This window comes from Nerophis lumbriciformis, linkage group LG13 (genome assembly GCF_033978685.3).
Source record: "Nerophis lumbriciformis linkage group LG13, RoL_Nlum_v2.1, whole genome shotgun sequence".
In the NCBI taxonomy this organism is placed as follows: Eukaryota; Metazoa; Chordata; class Actinopteri; order Syngnathiformes; family Syngnathidae; genus Nerophis; species Nerophis lumbriciformis.
The window spans coordinates 7653267-7678479 of record NC_084560.2 but is presented as its reverse complement, the minus strand read 5'-3'; the positions used below and the strand labels follow the sequence as shown (position 1 = coordinate 7678479).

The 25213-nt window shown below is 33.0% G+C and overlaps 1 protein-coding gene across 1 annotated transcript in view; it reads right to left on the bottom strand.

Moving 5' to 3' along the window:
* pou1f1 (POU class 1 homeobox 1) overlaps positions 1-21144 on the bottom strand; it is a 41962-nt gene extending 20818 nt beyond the window's left edge. Inside the window, exons 1-2 of the mRNA XM_061970641.1 lie at positions 21003-21144; positions 10541-10702 (exon numbers count right to left, since the gene is read on the bottom strand). Of these exons, the coding sequence (XP_061826625.1) occupies positions 10541-10702; positions 21003-21144 (304 nt within the window). The remainder of the gene's footprint in view (positions 1-10540; positions 10703-21002) is intronic.
* Positions 21145-25213: the final 4069 nt, after the last annotated feature.

The following is a 25213-nucleotide window of genomic DNA, read 5'->3' as shown; positions in this document are numbered from 1 at the left end:
TGTTTTGATTTAATTTCATGTATTTATATTTTAAGAAATGTATGACAAATATATATTTTTTCCAAAAAATATTCACACAAATGAAATGTTGTGAATTTAATTTTAAAAATTTTAAAAATATTGATTGATTTATTTATAAAATATGTTGGGAATTTAATTATATGTCATGTATTTATATATCAAAAGGTTCAGAGAATCTGGAGAAATCACTGCACGTAAGCGATGATATTACGGACCTCCGATCCCTCAGGCGGTACTGCATCAAAAAGCGACATCCGTGTGTAAAGGATGTCACCACATGGGCTCAGGAACACTTCAGAAAAGCCACTGTCAGTGACTACAGTCGGTCGCTACATCTGCAAGTGCAATGTAAAACTCTACGATGCAAAGCCACAGTCATTTATCAACAACACCCAGAAACAATGATGCATATAGCTGTTTTGAGTTGCACATTATATGTTTTGATTTAATTTCATGTATTTATATTTTAAGAAATGTATGACAAATATACCTTTTTTTCCAAAAAATATTCACACAAATGAAACGATGTAAATTTAATTTAATTTTTTTTTTTAAATATTGATTTATTTATTTATAAATTATGTTGGGAATTTAATTATATGTCATGTATTTATATATCAAAAGGTTCAGAGAATCTGGAGAAATCACTGCACGTAAGCGATGATATTACGGACCTCCGATCCCTCAGGCGGTACTGCATCAAAAAGCGACATAAGTGTGTAAAGGATATCACCACATGGGCTCAGGAACACTTCAGAAAAACCACTGTCAGTGACTACAGTCGGTCGCTACATCTGCAAGTGCAACGTAAAACTCTACTATGCAAAGCCAAAGTCATTTATCAACAACACCCAGAAACGATGATGCATATAGCTGATTTGAGTTGCACATTATGTTTTGATTTAATTTCATGTATTAATATTTTAAGAAATGTATGACAAATATATATTTTTCCAAAAAATATTCACACAAATGAAATGTTGTGAATTTAATTTTATTTCATGTATTTTTAAATTAAATTGTATTTCATGCATTTATGTTCAGAGAATGCAACACTGATGAATATTGCCTTTAAAAATATTGATTTATTTATTTATAAAATATGTTGGGAATTTAATTATATTTCATGTATTTATATTTAAAAAAAACTACAAAATGTGGAGATGACCTTTTTGAAATAACTATTTTTATGTAATATTTAATGTAATTATATTTAAAAACAAAAAACAAAGATAGAAATAGCCTTTTTGAAAATGTATTTGATTGCACAATTATATTATCACACTAATATGTTTTTTATTATAATTGTATTTCATGCGTTGATGTTTAAAAAAATGTAACAATGATGAATATTGCCTTTAAACAATAATTGCACAATTTCATTAGCACACTAATAATATTTTATAGAATGTATTTATAGTTAAGGTATTTATATTTACAAAAAAAACAAACAATCATAGATAATAATTAAATTGTGAACTAATTATTGATTTCATGATTTTATTATTCATTTATCAACACATTTAAATATTTAACGATGTCATTGACGAAATCATGAAATAAATATTAGATTTATTTGATAATTTTTTGATGTCATGATTAATGACAAAAACGTAATTATTTAAATATGTTGATTAAATCAAAAATAAATCATTAACTCGTGAAATAATTAAGTCAACAAATAAATTGTGAACATGATTTATTCCAATCATGACACCAGTAATTATTTAAATACGTCATTAATTAAATCATGAAATAACTTCAATGAAATAATTCTGAATGCTCCAAAACATTCACAGACATATGGTTTCTCTTTCTTCTTCTTCTCCAGATTTTGGCGCGCTCCACCTTCCACATTTTTCACCCGATTCAAAGCGTTCTAACTTTAAACTGTTCAGCCTTTTCGGGAATGGTGGGCTTTCTTTTGAAAAATTCTAAAAATTCCCAGATTTCCCAGAACTCCAGGTTTTCCGGGACATTTTTCCCATTCAAAATGAATTGGCCATTTTTCAAACTTCCACCATTTCCACATTTTTAACCTATTCAAACCATCCCACATTCAAAATATTCCACTCATCCTGGAAATTCAAACTATCATTTTTACAAGTTAAAATAATTTCCAGGATTTTCCAGGATTCCTGGTTTTCCAAAGCGCTATTTCCACCCTTTTTTCTGGCGATTACTCCTTCCACATTTTTCAACCCACTTCAACCGTTCCACCTTCAAAACATTCCTCTTAAACAAGAAAAAAAAAAAGTTGTTTTTTGAACTGAAAAAAATACCCGGTTTTCCCGAAATTCCAGGAATTGCGTAATACCATTTCTCAATTCAACATGTTACTACTTCAACATTTCTCGACCAATTTGAAAAATTCCAACAGCAACCATTTCAACTCATTCAGACCATTCAAGTTTGTTGCCATTTCAAAAACAAATTCCAGATTTTCCCGAAATTCCCACATTTTTGGGGAAATTCTCATTTAAATCAATAAGACATTCTTCAAACTTCCACAACTCCCACATTTTTCATCAGATTAAAACTGTTTCAACTTCAAACTGTTCAACCTATTCGGGAAAGGCAGGCTTTCCTTTGACAAATTCCAAAAATACCTAAATTTCCCAGAATTCCAGGTTTCCTGGGACAATTTTTCCCATTCAAAATGAATTGGCCATTTTTCAAACTTCCACCATTTTCAAATTTTTCGACTGATCCAAACCATTCCACCTTCAACATATACCACTCACTCTGGAAATTCAAACTATCATTTTTCCAAGTTCAAAAAAATTCCAGGATTTTCCAGAATACCTGGTTTTCCAAAACCCTTTTTTCTGTCGACTACTCCTTTCCCATTTTTCAACCCACTTCAACCGTTCTACTGTCAAAACATTCCTCTTAATCAGGACAAAAAACAAAGTTGTTTTTTGAACTAGAAAAAATCCCGGTTTTCCCGAAATTCCAGGAATTCCGTAATACCATTTCTCAATTCAACATGTTACTACTTCAACATTTCTCGACCGATTTGGAAAAATTCCAACACCAACCATTTCAACTCATTCAGAACATTCAAGTTTGTTTCCATTTAAAAAAAAAATCCAGCTTTTCCCGAAATTCCCACATTTGTGGGAAATTCCCATTGAAATCAATGGGACAATCTTCAAACTTCCACAACTCCCACATTTTTCACCCGATTCAAAGCATTCCAACTTTAAACTGTTCAGCCTATTCGGGAATGGCGGGTTTTCCCTTGAAAAATTCCCCAAATTCCCAGCTTTCCCAGAACTCCAGGTTTTCCGGGGTCATTTTTTCCCATTCAAAATGAATTGGCCATTTTTAAAACTTCCACCATTTCCACGTTTTTTAACCTATTTAAACCATTCTACCTTCAACGCATTCCACTCATCCTGGAAATTCAAACTATAATTTTTCCAAGTTAAAAAGAATTCCAGGATTTTCCAGAATACCTGGTTTTCCAAAACCCTTTTTTCTGTCGACTACTTCTTTCCCATTTTTCAACCCACTTCAACCGTTCTACTGTCAAAACATTCCTCTTAATCAGGACAAAAAACGAAGTTGTTTTTTGAACTAGAAAAAATCCCGGTTTTCCCGAAATTCCAGGAATTCCGTAATACCATTTCTCAATTCAACATGTTACTACTTCAACATTTCTCGTCCGATTTGGAAAAATTCCAACACCAACCATTTCAACTCATTCAGAACATTCAAGTTTGTTTCCATTTTTAAAAAAATCCAGCTTTTCCCGAAATTCCCACATTTTTGGGAAATTCCCATTGAAATCAATGGGACAATCTTCAAACTTCCACAACTCCCACATTTTTCACCCGATTCAAAGCATTCCAACTTCAAACTGTTCAGCCTATTCGGGAATGGCGGGATTTCCCTTGAAAAATTCCCCAAATTCCCAGATTTCCCAGAACTCCAGGTTTTCCGGGGTCATTTTTTCCCATTCAAAATTAATTGGCCATTTTTAAAACTTCCACCATTTCCACGTTTTTTAACCTATTTAAACCATTCTACCTTCAACGCATTCCACTCATCCTGGAAATTCAAACTATAATTTTTCCAAGTTAAAACAAATTCCAGGATTTTCCAGAATACCTGGTTTTCCAAAACCCTTTTTTCTGTCGACTACTTCGTTCCCATTTTTCAACCCACTTCAACCGTTCTACTGTCAAAACATTCCTCTTAATCAGGACAAAAAACAAAGTTGTTTTTTGAACTGGAAAAGTTCCCGGTTTTCCAGAAATTTTAGGAATTCCGTAATACCATTTCTCAATTCAACATGTTACTACTTCAACATTTCTCGACCGATTTGAAAAATTCCAACACCAACCATTTCAACTTATTCAGACCATTCAAGTTTGTTGCCATTTCAAATTTTTTTCCAGTTTTTTCAAAAATTCCCACATTTTGGGGAAATTCCCATTGAAATCAATGGGACATTCTTCAAACTTCCACAACTCCCACATTTTCACCCGATTCAAAGCGTTCCAACTTCAAACTGTTCAACCTATTCGGGAATGGCGGGTTTTCCCTTGAAAAATTCCAAAAATTCCCAGATTTCCCAAAATTCCAGGTTTGCCGGGACAATTTTTCCCATTCAAAATGAATTGGCCATTTTTCAAACTTACACCATTTCCACATTGTTCTACAGATCCAAACCATTCCACCTTCAACATATTCCACTCACCCTGGAAATTCAAACTATCGTTTTTCCAAGTGAAAAAAAAATCCAGGATTTTCCAGAATTCCTGGTTTTCCAAAACCCTTTTTTCTGTCGACTACTCCTTCCACATTTTTCAACCCACTTCAACCGTTCTACTGTCAAAACATTCCTCTTAAACAGGTCAAACAATTATTTTTTTGAACTGGAAAAATTCCCGGTTTTCCCGAAATTCCAGGAATTCCATTTCTCAATTCAACATGTCACTACTTCAACATTTCTCGACTGACTTGAAAAATTCCAACAGCAACCTTTTCAACTCATACAGACAATTCAAGTTTGTTGCCATTTTAAAAAAAATTCCAGTTTTTCCCGAAATTGCCACATTTTGGGGAAATTCCCATTGAAATCAATAGGACATTCTTCAAACTTCCACAACTCCCACATTTTTCACCCGATTCAAAGTGTTCCAACTTCCAACTGTTCATCCTATTCGGGAATGGCGGGCTTTCCCTTGAAAAATTCCAAAAATTCCCAGATTTCCCAGAATTCCAGATTTTTCCGGGACATTTTTTCCCATTCAAAATGAGTTGGCCATTTTTAAAACTTCCACCATTTCCACATTTTTCAACCTATTTAAATCATTTCACCTTCAACATATTCCACTCACCCTGGAAATTCAAACTATAATTTTTCCAAGTTAAAAAAAATCCCAGGATTTTCCAGGATTCCTGGTTTTCCAAAGCGCTATTTCCACCTTTTTTTCTGGTGACTACTCCTTCCACATTTTTCAACCCACTTTAACTGTTCTACTGTCAAAACATTCCTCTTAAACAGGACAAAAAACAAAGTTGTTTTTTGAACTGGAAAAATTCCCAGTTTTCCCAGAATTTCAAGTTTTCCGGGACATTTTTCCCATTCAAAATGAATTGGCCATTTTTCAAACTTCCACCATTTCCACATTTTTCTACCGATTCAAGCCATTCCACCTTCAACATATTCCACTTATTCTGAAAATTAAAACTATAATTTTTCCAAGTTAAAAAAATCCCAGGATTTTCCAGGATTCCTGGTTTTCCAAAGCGCTATTTCCACCTTTTTTTCTGGCGACTACTCCTTCCACATTTTTCAACCCACTTTAACTGTTCTACTGTCAAAACATTCCTCTTAAACAGGACAAAAAACAAAGTTGTTTTTTGAACTGGAAAAATTCCCAGTTTTCCCAGAATTTCAAGTTTTCCGGGACATTTTTCCCATTCAAAATGAATTGGCCATTTTTCAAACTTACACCATTTCCACATTTTTCTACCGATTCAAACTATTCCACCTTCAACATATTCCACTTATCCTGGAAATTCAAACTATAATTTTTTCAAGTTAAAAAAATCCCAGGATTTTCCAGGATTCCTGGTTTTCCAAAGCCCTATTTCCACCCTTTTTTCTGGCGACTACTCCTTCCACGTTTTTCAACCCACTTCAACTGTTCTACTGTCAAAACATTCCTCTTAAACAGGACACAAAAACAAAGTTGTTTTTTGAACTGGAAAAATTCCCGGTTTTCCCGAAATTCCACGAATTCCATAATACCATTTCTCAATTCAACATGTTACTACTTCAACATTTCTTTACTGATTTGAAAAATTCCAACAGCAACCATTTCAACTCATTCAGACAATTCAAGTTTGTTGCCATTTTTAAAAAAATTCCAGTTTTTCCCGAAATTTCCACAATTTGGGGAAATTCCCATTGAAATCAATAGGACATTCTTCAAACTTCCACAACTCCCACATTTTTCACCCGATTCAAAGTGTTCCAACTTCCAACTGTTTATCCTATTCGGGAATGGCTGGCTTTCCCTTGAAAAATTCCAAAAATTCCCAGATTTCCCAGAATTCCAGATTTTTCCGGGACATTTTTTCCCATTCAAAATAAATTGGCCATTTTTCAAACTTCCACCATTTCCACATTTTTAACCTATCAAACCATTCCACCTTCAAAATATTCCACTCATCCTGGAAATTCAAACTATAATTTTTACAAGTTAAAAAATTTTTCCAGGATTTTCCAGGATTCCTAGTTTTCCAAAGCCCTATTTCCACCCTTTTTTCTGGCGATTACTCCTTTCACATTTTCCAACCCACTTCAACCGTTCTACTGTCAAAACATTCCTCTTAAACAGGACAAAAAACAAGGTTGTTTTTTGAACTGAAAAAATTCCCGGTTTTCCCGAAATTCCAGGAATCTCGTAATACAATTTCTCAATTCAACATGTTACTACTTCAACATTTATTGACCGATTTGAAAAATTCCAACAGCAACCATTTCAACTCATTCAGAACATTCACGTTTGTTGCCATTTAAAAAAAAATTCCAGCTTTTCCTGACATTCCCACATTTTGGGGAAATTCCCATTGAAAACAATGGGACATTCTTCAAACTTCCACAACTCCCACATTTTTCACCCAATTCAAACTTTAAACTGCTCAGCCTATTCGGGAATGGCGGGCTTTCCCTTGACAAATTCAAAAAATTCCTACATTTCCCAGAATTCCAGGTTTTCCGGGACATTTTTCCCATTCAAAATGAATTGGCCATTTTTCAAACTTCCATCATTTCCACATTTTTCTACCGATCCAAACCATTCCATCTTCAACATATTCCACTCACCCTGGACATTCAAACTATCATTTTTCCAAGTAAAGAAAAATTCCAGAATTTTCCAGGATTCCTGGTTTTCCAAAACCCTTTTTTCTGTTGACTACTCCTTCCACATTTTTCAACCCACTTCAACCGTCTTACTGTCAAAACATTCCTCTTAAACAGGACAAAAAACAAAGTTGTTTTTTGAACTGGAAACATTCTCGGTTTTCCCGAAATTCCAGGAATTCCGTAATACCATTTCTTAATTCAACATGGTACTACTTCAACATTTCTTGACCGATTTGAAAAATTCCAACAGCAACCATTTCAACTCATTCAGAACATTCAAGGCTTTTTTTTTACCATTTTCAAAAAAATTCCAGCTTTTCCCGAAATTCCCACATTTTGGGGCAATTGCCATTGAAATGAATGAGACATTCTTCAAACTTCCACAACTCCAACATTTTTCATCTGATTCAAACCGTTCCAACTTCAAAATATTAAGCCTGTTTAGGGAATTCTGTGCTCTACTTCAACAATTCTAAAAAAAAATTCCAGGATTTCGGTTCAACTTCAGCATTGGAGCATTCACACACAATTCCTTCAGGAATTGCTTCATCATTTTACACTAAATAACTAATTGCATGCATTGAATTCCAATTGAAGTATTTAGATAAAGATAACTACTTATAGCCTTTTTTAAAAGTGTATTTAATTGCACAATTCTAACCATTTTACACTTAAAATATTTTAATAATCAAACTTTATTTTATGTATTTCTTTAAAATGAGCAATGATGGGTAACACCTTTTTGAAAATGTAATGAATTGGACAATTGTATTTTCATGTAATATAATTTAATGTATTTATATTTAAATATATTTAAATAAATATTTAAATAACAATGATAATTAAAAAACATTTTAAATTTATTTAATTGCACAATTTTATTATCACGACAATATTTTTTTAAATTAATTTTTATTTCATGCATTTAGTTTTAGAAAATGTAACAATGATGATTATTGCCTTTAAAACAATATTTACATAAATGTATTATCACACTAATGACATGTTTTGAATTTAATTATATTTTACGTATTTCTATTTTAAAAAATAAAGATGGATATAACCTTTTTGAAAAATTAATTGCACAATTTATTAAATTTTAAAAGTTGTAAATTTGAAATGCATTTATGTTTACAAAATGTAACAATGATGAATATTGTTTTCAAACAATAAATACACAATTGTTTTATCACAATAATCATATATTTTATATAATTTATTTATATTTACAAAATAATAATAATTAATATAGAATTAAAAAAAATGTATTGAATTGCACAATTCTAACCCTTATACACTTAAAATATTCTAGTACACTACAAGTGTGAAGTGACAATACACTGAGTATACTACAAGTATGACGTGACAATACACTGAGTATACTACAATTATGAAGTGACATTACACTGAGTATACTACAAGTATGAAGTGACAATACACTGAGTATACTACAAGTATGAAGTGACAATACACTGAGTATACTACAAGTGTGAAGTGACAATACACTGAGTATACTACAAGTATGACGTGACAATACACTGAGTATACTACAAGTATGAAGTGACAATACACTGAGTATACTACAAGTATGAAGTGACAATACACTGAGTATACTACAAGTGTGAAGTGACAATACACTGAGTATACTACAAGTATGAAGTGACAATACACTGAGTATACTACAAGTGTGAAGTGACAATACACTGAGTATACTACAAGTATGACGTGACAATACACTGAGTATACTACAAGTATGACGTGACAATACACTGAGTATACTACAAGTATGAAGTGACAATACACTGAGTATACTACAAGTATGAAGTGACAATACACTGAGTATACTACAAGTATGAAGTGACAATACACTGAGTATACTACAAGTATGACGTGACAATACACTGAGTATACTACAAGTATGAAGTGACAATACACTGAGTATACTACAAGTATGAAGTGACAATACACTGAGTATACTACAAGTATGAAGTGACAATACACTGAGTATACTACAAGTGTGAAGTGACAATACACTGAGTATACTACAAGTATGAAGTGACAATACACTGAGTATACTACAAGTATGAAGTGACAACACACTGAGTATACTACAAGTGTGAAGTGACAATACACTGAGTATACTACAAGTATGAAGTGACAATACACTGAGTATACTACAAGTGTGAAGTGACAATACACTGAGTATACTACAAGTGTGAAGTGACAATACACTGAGTATACTACAAGTATGAAGTGACAATACACTGAGTATACTACAAGTATGAAGTGACAATACACTGAGTATACTACAAGTGTGAAGTGACAATACACTGAGTATACTACAAGTATGAAGTGACAATGCACTGAGTATACTACAAGTGTGAAGTGACAATACACTGAGTATACTACAAGTATGAAGTGACAATACACTGAGTATACTACAAGTATGACGTGACAATACACTGAGTATACTACAAGTATGAAGTGACAATACACTGAGTATACTACAAGTATGACGTGACAATACACTGAGTATACTACAAGTATGAAGTGACAATACACTGAGTATACTACAAGTATGACGTGACAATACACTGAGTATACTGCAAGTATGAAGCGACAATACACTGAGTATACTACAAGTATGAAGTGACAATACACTGAGTATACTACAAGTATGAAGTGACGATACACTGAGTATACTACAAGTATGAAGTGACTATACGCTGAGTATACTACAAGTATGAAGTGACAATACACTGAGTATACTACAAGTATGAAGTGACAATATACTGAGTATACTACAAGTATGAAGTAACATTACACTGAGTATACTACAAGTATGAAGTGACAATACACTGAGTATACTACAAGTATGAAGTGACATTACACTGAGTATACTACAAGTATGAAGTGACAATACACTGAGTATACTACAAGTATGAAGTGACAATACACTGAGTATACTACAAGTATGACGTGACAATACACTGAGTATACTACAAGTATGAAGTGACAATACACTGAGTATACTACAAGTGTGAAGTGACAATACACTGAGTATACTACAAGTATGAAGTGACAATACACTGAGTATACTGCAAGTATGAAGTGAGTGTGATACGGTACCTGCCATGATACCGTAGGCGGTCTGCTGGTTGCTATAGTGACACGGTGTGACGGGGTAGTGCAGGCTGTGGGGGGCGGAGCCTAGACTGTTTGCCAAGGACGAGGAGGCCAGTTGCATCTGAGGACGTTTGGCAGACTGACTGAGGGACAGCCCAGAAGATACTGCAAGACACACACACACACACACACACACACACACACACACACACACACACACACACACACACACACACACACACACACGTTGTCATCACTATTTATCCACATCTTCGCTAAAAGTGTGCGATGTTCGTCTTTTCCTATAAACGACATATCCCACAATGCATCAGCACTCAGCTCAGGTTCTTTGGGACCTTATTGTATGTTACTGTATTAATGACACAATTGTGTGTTACTGTATTAATGACACAATTGTGTGTTACTGTATTAATGACACAATTGTGTGTTACTGTCTTAATGACACAATTGTGTGTTATTGTGTTAATGACACAATTGTGTGTTAATGTCTTAATGACACAATTGTGTGTTACTGTCTTAATGACACAATTGTGTGTTACTGTCTTAATGACACAATTGTGTGTTATTGTCTCAATAACACAATTGTGTGTTACTGTCTTAATGACACAATTGTGTGTTACTGTGTTAATGACACAATTGTGTGTTACTGTCTTAATGACACAATTGTGTGTTATTGTGTTAATGACACAATTGTGTGTTACTGTCTTAATGACACAATTGTGTGCTATTGTCTTAACGACACAATTGTGTGTTACTGTCTTAATGACACAATTGTGTGTTACTGTGTTAATGACACAATTGTGTGTTACTGTCTTAATGACACAATTGTGTGTTATTGTGTTAATGACACAATTGTGTGTTACTGTCTTAATGACACAATTGTGTGCTATTGTCTTAACGACACAATTGTGTGTTACTGTCTTAATGACAGAATTGTGTGTTATTGTCTTAATGACACAATTGTGTGTTATTGTCTTAATGACACAATTGTGTGTTACTGTCTTAATGACACAATTGTGTGTTACTGTCTTAACGACACAATTGTGTTACTGTCTTAATGACACAATTGTGTGTTACTGTCTTAATGACATAATTGTGTGTTATTGTCTTAACAACACAATTGTGTGTTACTGTCTTAATGACACAATTGTGTGTTACTGTCTTAATGACATAATTGTGTGTTATTGTCTTAACAACACAATTGTGTGTTACTGTCTTAATGACACAATTGTGTGTTACTGTCTTAATGACACAATTGTGTTACTGTCTTAATGACACAATTGTGTGTTACTGTCTTAACGACACGATTGTGTTACTGTCTTAATGACACAATTGTGTGTTACTGTCTTAACGACACAATTTTGTGTTACTGTCTTAACGACACAATTGTGTGTTACTGTCTTAATGACACAATTGTGTTATTGTCTTAATGACACAATTGTGTGTTACTGTCTTAATGACACAATTGTGTTATTGTCTTAATGACACAATTGTGTTATTGTCTTAATGACACAATTGTGTGTTACTGTCTTAACGACACAATTGTGTGTTACTGTCTTAACGACACAATTGTGTTACTGTCTTAATGACACAATTGTGTGTTACTGTCGTAATGACACAATTGTGTGTTACTGTCTAAATGACACAGTTGTGTTTTATTGTCCTAACAACACATTTGTGTGTTATCGTCGTAACAACACGATTGTGTGTTATTGTCTTATCAACCAAATTGTGTGTTATTGTCTTAACAACACAACTTTGTGTTATTGTCTTAACAACATAATTGTGTGTTATTGTCCTAACAACACAATTGTGTGTTACTGTCTTAATGACACAATTGTGTGTTATTGACTTAATGACATAATTGTGTGTTATTGTCTTAACAACACGATTGTGTGTTATTGTCTTAACAACACGATTGTGTGTTATTGTCTTAACAACACAATTGCGTGTTATTGTTTTCATACCACAATTGTAAGTTATTGTTTTAATAACACACAATTAAAATAACACACAATGGTGTGTTACTGTCTTAATGACACAATTGTGTGTTATTGTCTTAATGACACAATTGTGTGTTATTGTCTTAACAAAACAATTGTGTGTTATTGTCTTAACGACACAATTGTGTGTTACTGTCTTAATGACACAATTGTGTGTTACTGTCTTAATGACACAATTGTGTGTTACTGTCTTAATGACACAATTGTGTGCTATTGTCTTAACGACACAATTGTGTGTTACTGTCTTAATGACACAATTGTGTGTTACTGTCTTAATGACACAATTGTGTGCTACTGTCTTAATGACACAATTGTGTGTTATTGTCTCAATAACACAATTGTGTGTTACTGTCTCAATGACACAATTGTGTGTTACTGTCTTAATGACACAATTGTGTGCTACTGTCTTAATGACACAATTGTGTGTTATTGTCTCAATAACACAATTGTGTGTTACTGTCTCAATGACACAATTGTGTGTTACTGTCTTAATGACACAATTGTGTGTTACTGTCTTAATGACACAATTGTGTGTTATTGTGTTAATGACACAATTGTGTGTTACTGTCTTAACGACACAATTGTGTGTTACTGTCTTAATGACACAATTGTGTGCTATTGTCTTAATGACACAATTATTTGTTATTGTCTTAACAACACAATTGTGTGTTATTGTCTTAACAACACAATTGTGTGTTACTGTCTTAATGACACAATTGTGTGTTACTGTCTTAATGACACAATTGTGTTATTGTCTTAACAACACAATGTTGTGTTATTTTCTTAATGACACAATTATGTATTATTGTCTTAACAACACAATTGTGTGTTATTTTCTTAACAAAACAATTGTGTGTTACTGTCTTAATGACACAATTGTATGTTACTGTCTTAATAACACAATTGTGTGTTACTGTCTTAATGACATAATTGTGTGTTACTGTCTTAATAGCACAATTGTGTGTTATTGTCTTAATAACACAATTGTGTGTTATTTTCTCAATAACACAATTGTATTGTTAGGACAATAACACACAATTATGTCATTAAGACAGTAACATACAATTGTGTTGTTAAGACAATAACACACAATTACATACATATGTATGTAATTGTGTGTTATTGTCTTAACAACATAATTGTGTGTTATTGTCTCAATAACACAATTGTATTGTTAAGACAATAACACACAATTAAGTTGTTAAAACGATAACACACAATTGTGTTGTTGAGACAACAACACACAATTGTGTTATTGTCTTAACAACATAATCGTGTGTTATTGTTTTAATAACACACAATTAAAATAACACACACTCGTGTGTTACTGTCTTAACAACACAATTGTGTGTTGCTGTTTTAATAACACACAATTGTGTGTTACTGTCTTAACACATTTCTGTGTTATTGTTTTAACAACACAATAGTGTGGTATTGTTTGAATAACACAATTGTAAGTTATGGTTTTGATAACACACAATTAAAATAACACACAATTGTGTGTTACTGTATCAATGACACAATTATATGTTGTTGCCTTAACAACACAATTGTGTGTTATTGTCTTAATAAAACACACTTGTTTGTTATTGTCTTAATAACACAATTGTGCGTTATTGTCTTAATAAAACACAATTGTGTGTTATTGTCTTAATAAAACACACTTGTTTGTAATTGTCTTAATAACACAATTGTGTGTTATTGTGTTAATAGCACAATTGTGTGTTATTGTCTTAATAAAACACAATTGTGTGTTATTGTCTTAATAAAACACAATTGTGTGTTATTGTCTTAATAAAACACACTTGTTTGTTATTGTCTTAACAACTCAATTGTGTGTTATTGTCTTAACACAATTGTGTGTTATTGTCTTAATAACACAACTGTGTGTTATTGTCTTAATAACACAACTGTGTGTTATTTTCTTAACAACACAATTGTGTTATTGTCTTAATAAAACAATTGTGTGTTATTGTCTTAATAAAACACAATTGTGTGTTATTATCTTAATAACACACTTGTGTGTTATTGTCTGAATAACACAATTGTGTGTTATTGCCTTAATAAACCACAATTGTGTGTTATTGTCTTAATAAAACACACTTGTTTGTTATTGTCTTAATAACACAATTGTGTGTTATTGTCTTAATAAAACACAATTGTATGTTATTGTCTTAACAACACAATTGTGTGTTATTGTCTTAACAACACAATTGTATGTTTCTGTCTTAACGACACAATTGTGTGTTACTGTCTTAATAACACAATTGTGTTACTGTCTTAACGACACAATTGTGTGTTACTGTCTTAATAACACAATTGTGTGTTACTGTCTTAATGACACAATTGTGTGTTATTGTCTTAACAACTCAATTGTGTGTTATTGTCTTAACACAATTGTGTGTTATTGTCTTAATAAAACACAATTGTGTGTTATTGTCTTAATAACACAACTGTGTGTTATTGTCTTAATAACACAACTGTGTGTTATTTTCTTAACAACACAATTGTGTTATTGTCTTAATAAAACAATTGTGTGTTATTGTCTTAATAAAACACAATTGTGTGTTATTATCTTAATAACACACTTGTGTGTTATTGTCTGAATAACACAATTGTGTGTTATTGCCTTAATAAACCACAATTGTGTGTTATTGTCTTAATAAAACACACTTGTTTGTTATTGTCTTAATAACACAATTGTGTGTTTTTGTCTTAATAAAACACAATTGTATGTTATTGTCTTAACAACACAATTGTGTGTTATTGTCTTAACAACACAATTGTGTGTTACTGTCTTAACGACACAATTGTGTGTTACTGTCTTAATAACACAATTGTGTTACTGTCTTAACGACACAATTGTGTGTTACTGTCTTAATAACACAATTGTGTGTTATTGCCTTAATAAACCACAATTGTGTGTTATTGTCTTAATAAAACACACTTGTTTGTTATTGTCTTAATAACACAATTGTGTGTTATTGTCTTAATAAAACACAATTGTATGTTATTGTCTTAACAACACAATTGTGTGTTATTGTCTTAACAACACAATTGTGTGTTTCTGTCTTAACGACACAATTGTGTGTTACTGTCTTAATAACACAATTGTGTTACTGTCTTAACGACACAATTGTGTGTTACTGTCTTAATAACACAATTGTGTGTTACTGTCTTAATGACACAATTGTGTGTTATTGTCTTAACAACGTAATTGTGTGTTGTCTCAAAAACACAATTGTATTGTTAAGACAATAACACACAATTAAGTTGTTAAAACGATAACACACAATTGTGTTGTTGAGACAATAACACACAATTAGGTTGTTAAGACAATAACACACAATAACACACTATTACATACATATGCATGCAATTGTGTGTTATTGTCTTAACAACATAATTGTGTGTTATTTTTGTCGTAACACAATTGTAAGTAAATGTTTTAATAACACACATTTAAAATAACACACAATCGTGTGTTACTGTCTTAACAATACAATTGTGTGTTACTGTTTTAATAACACAAATGTGTGTTACTGTCTTAATAACACAATTCGGTGTTATTGTTTTAACAACACAATAGTTTGGTATTGTTTTAATAACACAATTGTAAATTATTGTTTTGATAACACACAATTAAAACAACACACAATTGTAAATTATTGTCTTAATAACACAATTGTGTGTTATTGTCTTAATAAAACACAATTGTGTGTTATTGTCTTAATAAAACACACTTGTTTGTTATTGTCTTAATAACACAATTGTGTGTTATTGTCTTAATAAAACACAATTGTGTGTTATTGTCTTAACAACACAATTGTGTGTTTCTGTCTTAACGACACAATTGTGTGTTACTGTCTTAATGACACAATTGTGTGTTATTGTCTTAGTAACACAATTGTGTGTTACTGTCTTAATGACACAATTGTGTGTTATTGTCTTAACAACATAATTGTGTGTTATTGTCTCAAAAACACAATTGTATTGTTTAGACAATAACACACTATTAAGTTGTTAAAACGATAACACACAATTGTGTTGTTGAGACAATAACACACAATTAAGTTGTAAAGACAATAACACACAATTACATACATATGCATGTAATTGTGTGTTATTGTCTTAACAACATATTTGTGTGTTATTGTCTCAATAACAAATTGTGTTGTTAAGACAATAACACACAATTAAGTTGTTAAAACGATAACACACAATTGTGTTGTTGAGACAACAACACACAATTGTGTTGTTAAGACAATAACACACAATAACACACAATTACATACATATGTATGTAATTCTGTGTTATTGTTTTAACAACATAATTGTGTGTTATTGTTTTAATAACACACAATTAAAATAACACACAATCGTGTGTTACCGTCTTAACAACATAATTGTGTGTTACTGTTTTAATAACACAATTGTGTGTTACTGTCTTAATAAAACACACTTGTGTGTTATTGTCTTAATAAAACACACTTGTTTGTTATTGTCTTAATAACACAATTGTGTGTTATTGTCTTAATAACACAATTGTGTGTTATTGCCTTAATAAAACACAATTGTGTGTTATTGTCTTAATAAAACACACTTGTTTGTTATTGTCTTAATAACACAATTGTGTGTTATTGTCTTAATAAAACACAATTGTGTGTAATTGTCTTAACAACACAATTGTGTGTTATTGTCTTAACAACACAATTGTGTGTTTCTGTCTTAACGACACAATTGTGTGTTACTGTCTTAACACAATTGTGTGTTACTGTCTTAATGACACAATCGTGTGTTATTGTCTTAACACAATTGTGTGTTACTGTCTTAACGACACAATTGTGTGTTATTGTCTTAACAACGTAATTGTGTGTTATTGTCTTAACAACATAATTGTGTGTTATTGTCTCAAAAACACAATTGTATTGTTAAGACAATAACACACAATTAAGTTGTTAAAACGATAACACACAATTGTGTTGTTGAGACAATAACACACAATTAGGTTGTTAAGACAATAACACACAATAACACACTATTACATACATATGCATGCAATTGTGTGTTATTGTCTTAACAACAAAATTGTGTGTTATTTTTGTCGTAACACAATTGTAAGTAAATGTTTTAATAACACACATTTAAAATAACACACAATCGTGTGTTACTGTCTTAACAATACAATTGTGTGTTACTGTTTTAATAACACAATTGTGTGTTACTGTCTTAATAACACAATTCGGTGTTATTGTTTTAACAACACAATAGTTTGGTATTGTTTTAATAACACAATTGTAAATTATTGTTTTGATAACACACAATTAAAACAACACACAATTGTAAATTATTGTCTTAATAACACAATTGTGTGTTATTGTCTTAATAAAACACAATTGTGTGTTATTGTCTTAATAAAACACACTTGTTTGTTATTGTCTTAATAACACAATTGTGTGTTATTGTCTTAATAAAACACAAGTGTGTGTTATTGTCTTAACAACACAATTGTGTGTTATTGTCTTAACAACACAATTGTGTGTTACTGTCTTAATAACACAATTGTGTGTTACTGTCTTAATAACACAATTGTGTGTTACTGTCTTAATGACACAATCATGTGTTATTGTCTTAACACAATTGTGTGTTACTGTCTTAACGACACAATTGTGTGTTATTGTCTTTACAACGTAATTGTGTGTTATTGTCTCAATAACACAATTGTATCGTTAAGACAATAACACACAATTAAGTTGTTAAAACGATAACACACAATTGTGTTGTTGAGACAATAACACACAATTATGTTGTTAAGACAATAACACACAATAACACACTATTACATACATATGCATGCAATTGTGTGTTATTGTCTTAACAACATAATTGTGTGTTATTTTTGTCGTAACACAATTGTAAGTAAATGTTTTAATAACACACATTTAAAATAACACACAATCGTGTGTTACTGTCTTAACAATACAATTGTGTGTTACTGTTTTAATAACACAAATGTGTGTTACTGTCTTAATAACACAATTCGGTGTTATTGTTTTAACAACACAATAGTTTGGTATTGTTTTAATAACACAATTGTAAATTATTGTTTTGATAACACACAATTAAAACAACACACAATTGTAAATTATTGTCTTAATAACACAATTGTGTGTTATTGTCTTAATAAAACACAATTGTGTGTTATTGTCTTAATAAAACACACTTGTTTGTTATTGTCTTAATAACACAATTGTGTGTTATTGTCTTAATAAAACACAATTGTGTGTTATTGTCTTAACAACACAATTGTGTGTTTCTGTCTTAACGACACAATTGTGTGTTACTGTCTTAATGACACAATTGTGTGTTATTGTCTTAGTAACACAATTGTGTGTTACTGTCTTAATGACACAATTGTGTGTTATTGTCTTAACAACATAATTGTGTGTTATTGTCTCAAAAACACAATTGTATTGTTAAGACAATAACACACAATTAAGTTGTTAAAACGATAACACACAATTGTGTTGTTGAGACAATAACACACAATTAAGTTGTAAAGACAATAACACACAATTACATACATATGCATGTAATTGTGTGTTTTTGTCTTAACAACATAATTGTGTGTTATTGTTTTAATAACACAATTGTAAGTTATTGTTTTGATAACACACGATTAAAACAACACACAATTGTGTGTTACTGTCTTAATAACACAATTCTATATCCTTGTCTTAACAACACAACGGTGTGTTATTGTCTTAACAACACACACTTGTTTGTTATTGTCTTAATGACACAATTGTGTGTTATTGTCTTAACAACATAATTGTGTGTTATTGTCTCAATAACACAATTGTGTTGTTGAGACAATAACACACAATTATGTTGTTAAGACAATAACACACAATAACACACTATTACATACATATGCATGTAATTGTGTGTTATTGTCTTAACAACATAATTGAGTGTTATTGTTTTCGTAACACAATTGTAAGTAATTGTTTTAATAACACACAATTAAAATAACACACAATTGTGTGTTACTGTCTTAACAACACAATTGTGTGTTACTGTCTTAATAACACAATTATGTGTTATTGTTCTAAAAACACAACAGTGTGAGATTGTTTTAATAACACAATTGTAAGTTATTGTTCTGATAACACACAACTAAAATAACACACAATTGTGTGTCATTGTCCTAACAACACAATTGTGTGTTAATGTCTTAACAACACAGTTGTGCGTTATTGTCTTAATAAAACACACTTGTTTGTTATTGTCTTAATAACACAATTATGTGTTATTGTCTTAATAAAACACACTTGTTTGTTATTGTCTTAATAACACAATTGTGTGTTATTGTCTTAATAAAACACAATTGTGTGTTATTGTCTTAACAACAGAATTTTGTGTTATTGTCTTAACAACACAATTGTGTGTTTTTGTCTTAACGACACAATTGTGTGTTACTGTCTTAATGACACAATTGTGTGTTATTGTCTTAATAACACAATTGTGTGTTACTGTCTTAATGACACAATTGTGTGTTATTGTCTTAGTAACACAATTGTGTGTTACTGTCTTAATGACACAATTGTGTGTTATTGTCTTAACAACATAATTGTGTGTTATTGTCTCAAAAACACAATTGTATTGTTAAGACAATAACACACAATTAAGTTGTTAAAATTATAACACACAATAACACACAATTACATACATATGCATGTAATTGTGTGTTATTGTCTTAATAACATAATTGAGTGTTATTGTTTTAGTAACACAATTGTAAGTTATTGTTTTGATAACACACGATTAAAACAACACACAATTACATGCATATGTATGTAATAGTGTGTTATTGTGTGTTATTGTCTTAACAACACAACTGTGTGTTATTGTCTTAACAACATAATTGTGTGTTATTGTCTCAATAACACAATTGTGTTGTTGAGACAATAACACACAATTATGTTGTTAAGACAATAACACACAATAACACACTATTACATACATATGCATGTAATTGTGTGTTATTGTCTTAACAACATAATTGAGTGTTATTGTTTTCGTAACACAATTGTAAGTAATTGTTTTAATAACACACAATTAAAATAACACACAATTGTGTGTTACTGTCTTAACAACACAATTATGTGTTACTGTTTTAATAACACAATTATGTGTTATTGTTCTAACAACACAATAGTGTGAGATTGTTTTAATAACACAATTGTAAGTTATTGTTTTGATAACACACAACTAAAATAACACACAATTGTGTGTTTCTTTCTTAACAACACAATTCTATGTTACTGCCTTAACAACACAATTGTGTGTTATTGTCTTAATAACACACAAGTGTGGAGGAGAGCCATCAGGACTCAGCAGTCAGGTGTGCTTACCTGCAGAGAGTCAGGTGTGCTTACCTGCCGACACCATGCTGTGAGCGTGTGAGGAGGCTGGCAGGCAGTCGTGGCTTGCAGAAGTGTGCTGCATGAAGACGGGCAGAGAAGACACGTCTGCTGACAGAGGAGGGTAGGAGTCGCCACAGAAGGCCTGACAAGACATCTCAAGTCCTGACTACAACCTGACTAACCCTAACCCTACAACCTGACTAGAACTGACTACAACCTGACTACAACCAGACTAGAACCTGACTGGAACCTGACTACAACCTGTCTAGATTCTGACTGGAACCTGACTACAACCTGTCTAGATTCTGACTAGAACCTGAGTAGAACCTGACTAGAACCTGACTAGAACCTGACTAGAACCTGACTAGAACGTTCCAGGTCCTCCAGGTGATCTTTCACTGGGTCTTTCCTTGCATCCTCTCCTCTCCTCTCCTCTTGTCTCCTCCACACTAACACTTCTCTCTTCTTCTTCTCCTCAGACTGTCAGCCACATCTGCGCTGCCTCAGGTGAGTGTCAACATCCTGGCCTCCTGCAGGTATTTAAGCTCCGCCCCCCAGGCCACGCCCACCAGTCCCACGCTGCCGCTCTTCTTTGCTGTCTAAGTCCAGGATTAAGGCGAGGAGCGCCTGGGGAACCTGAGCCGGCCGGTCCAGTCTCTGGACAGGATTAAAAGATTCACATGGACAGACAGTGCAAAACATGGGAACTCATCATTTGGGTTTGCACGTGCTAATGTGTTGTGCTAATGTGTTGTGTTGTGTTAATGTGTTGTGCTAGTGTGTTGTGCTATTGTGTTGTGCTAATGTGTTGTGTTGTGTTAATGTGTTGTGCTAATGTGTTGTGCTAATGTGTTGTGTTAATGTGTTGTGCTAATGTATTGTGCTAATGTGTTGTGCTAAAGTGTTGTGCTATTGTGTTGTGCTAATGTGTTGTGCTATTGTGTTGTGGAAAAAGTGTTGTGCTATTTTGTTGTGCTAATGTGTTGTGCTAATATGTTGTGCTAATGTGTTAATGTGTTGTGCTAATGTGTTGTGCTAATGTGTTGTGCTAACATGTTGTGCTAATGTGTTGTGCTATTGTGTTGTGCTAACGTGTTGTGCTATTGGGTTGTGCTAATGTGTTGTGCTATGGTGTTGTGCTATTGTGTTGTGCTAATGTGTTGTGTTATTGTGTTGTGCTAATCTGTTGTGCTAAAGTGTTGTGCTAACGTGTTGTGCTAACGTGTTGTGCTAATGTGTTGTGTTAATGTGTTGTGCTATTGTGTTGTGTTAATGTGTTGTGCTAATGTGTTGTGCTAATGTATTGTGTTAATGTGTTGTGCTAATGTGTTGTGCTAAAGTGTTGTGCTATTGTGTTGTGCTAATGTGTTGTGCTAACGTGTTGTGCTAATGTGTTGTGCTAATGTGTTGTGCTATTGGAATGTGCTAATGTGTTGTGCTATTGTGTTGTGCTAATGTGTTGTGCTAATGTGTTGTGCTAAAGTGTTGTGCTATTGTGTTGTGCTAATGTGTTGTGCTATTGTGTTGTGCAAAAAGTGTTGTGCTATTTTGTTGTGCTAATGTGTTGTGCTAATGTGTTAATGTGTTGTGCTAATGTGTTGTGCTAATGTGTTGTGCTAACATGATGTGCTAATGTGTTGTGCTATTGTGTTGTGCTAACGTGTTGTGCTATTGGGTTGTGCTAATGTGTTGTGCTATGGTGTTGTGCTATTGTGTTGTGCTAATGTGTTGTGTTATTGTGTTGTGCTAATCTGTTGTGCTAAAGTGTTGTGCTAACGTGTTGTGCTAACGTGTTGTGCTAATGTGTTGTGTTAATGTGTTGTGCTATTGTGTTGTGTTAATGTGTTGTGCTAATGTGTTGTGCTAATTATTGTGCTAATGTGTTGTGTTAATGTGTTGTGTTAATGTGTTGTGCTAATGTGTTGTGCTAAAGTGTTGTGCTATTGTGTTGTGCTAATGTGTTGTGCTAACATGTTGTGCTAATGTGTTGTGCTATTGTGTTGTGCTAACGTGTTGTGCTATTGGGTTGTGCTAATGTGTTGTGCTATTGTGTTGTGCTAATGTGTTGTGTTATTGTGTTGTGCTAATGTGTTGTGCTATTGTGTTGTGCAAAAAGTGTTGTGCTATTTTGTTGTGCTAATGTGTTGTGCTAATGTGTTAATGTGTTGTGCTAATGTGTTGTGCTAATGTGTTGTGCTAACATGATGTGCTAATGTGTTGTGCTATTGTGTTGTGCTAACGTGTTGTGCTATTGGGTTGTGCTAATGTGTTGTGCTATGGTGTTGTGCTATTGTGTTGTGCTAATGTGTTGTGTTATTGTGTTGTGCTAATCTGTTGTGCTAAAGTGTTGTGCTAACGTGTTGTGCTAACGTGTTGTGCTAATGTGTTGTGTTAATGTGTTGTGCTATTGTGTTGTGTTAATGTGTTGTGCTAATGTGTTGTGCTAATTATTGTGCTAATGTGTTGTGTTAATGTGTTGTGTTAATGTGTTGTGCTAATGTGTTGTGCTAAAGTGTTGTGCTATTGTGTTGTGCTAATGTGTTGTGCTAACATGTTGTGCTAATGTGTTGTGCTATTGTGTTGTGCTAACGTGTTGTGCTATTGGGTTGTGCTAATGTGTTGTGCTATTGTGTTGTGCTAATGTGTTGTGTTATTGTGTTGTGCTAATCTGTTGTGCTAAAGTGTTGTGCTAACGTGTTGTGCTAACGTGTTGTGCTAATGTGTTGTGCTAATGTGTTGTGCTAATGTGTTGTGTTAATGTGTTGTGCTATTGTGTTGTGTTAATGTATTGTGCTAATGTGTTGTGTTAATGTGTTGTGTTAATGTGTTGTGCTAATGTGTTGTGCTAAAGTGTTGTGCTATTGTGTTGTGCTAATGTGTTGTGCTAATGTGTTGTGCTATTGTGTTGTGCTAATGTGTTGTGCTATTGGAATGTGCTAATGTGTTGTGCTATTGTGTTGTGCTAATGTGTTGTGCTATTGGAATGTGCTAATGTGTTGTGCTATTGTGTTGTGCTATTGTGTTGTGCTAATGTGTTGTGTTATTGTGTTGTGCTAATGTGTTGTGCTAATGTGTTGTGCTAACGTGTTGTGCTAATGTGTTGTGCTAATGTGTTGTGTTAATGTGTTGTGCTAATGTGTTGTGCTAATGTGTTGTGCTAATGTGTTGTTGTGTTTTTATGGTCCCTCATAGCCCAAAGCAGAGGGGGAGGAGCTTGACTTCATGACCATATAAGTACGTCCGCCTCGTTATGACATCACAACGCATCCAGACTGCCAAAACTATTATTTTTGACACAATTATCCAACTTTTCTACCATTTATAAGTCAAAAAAGATGAATTCGATCATACATCTCCTTTAGAATCAGAACAATGATGTGATTAAATTCTATTAAACAAGATTAAAACCGTATATAGAGCCCACCAGTATATAAGCCACACCCACTAAATTTTAGAAGAAAAAATATATATTTATTCCATATATTATTAGATACAGTATATACGAGTTATTTACACAGAAATATTTAATACATGTTTATTTACACACACTTCAATCGATCTGAGAGTGTGCAGGTGTACCTGTTGTTGTGACCGGGTGAATCTGAATAGGAGAAGTTAAAAAGTTAAAGTAGCAATGATTGTCACACACACACTAGGTGTGGTGAAATTATTCTCTGCATTTGACCCATTACCCTTGATCACCCCCCCCCCCCCCCCTGGGAGGTGAGGGGAGCAGTGAGCAGCAGCGGTGGCCGCGCCCGGGGAACATTTTTTGGTGATTTAACCCCCATTTACAACCCCTTGATGCTGAGTGCCAAGCAGGGGGGTAATGGCTCCAGTTTTTATAGTCTTCGGTATGACTCGGCCGGGGTTTGAACTCACGACCTACCCATCTCAGGGCGGACACTCTAACCACTAGGCCACCGAGCTAGGCGCGAGTAAAATAAGTATTTTCGTCTCATAACAGAAAATGTGCTCCGATGTTTACTTTCTTCCTTGTGCATGATTTAAATGTCTGCTATCACTTTGCCCTCAGCTTGGACTTGCCAGGCTCACCTTGTCAGACGATGGAGACCAACTCAAGTGTGAACCTTTTTTCATCTTGTGACCGAGTGACCTTCACAAGTCTGCTGAGGATACAAGAAGGTGTGAAAGTGTGAAAACTCACTTTTCCTTCCACACTAATGCTGAGAAAACATCCACAGTGTGTGCAAATTATAACC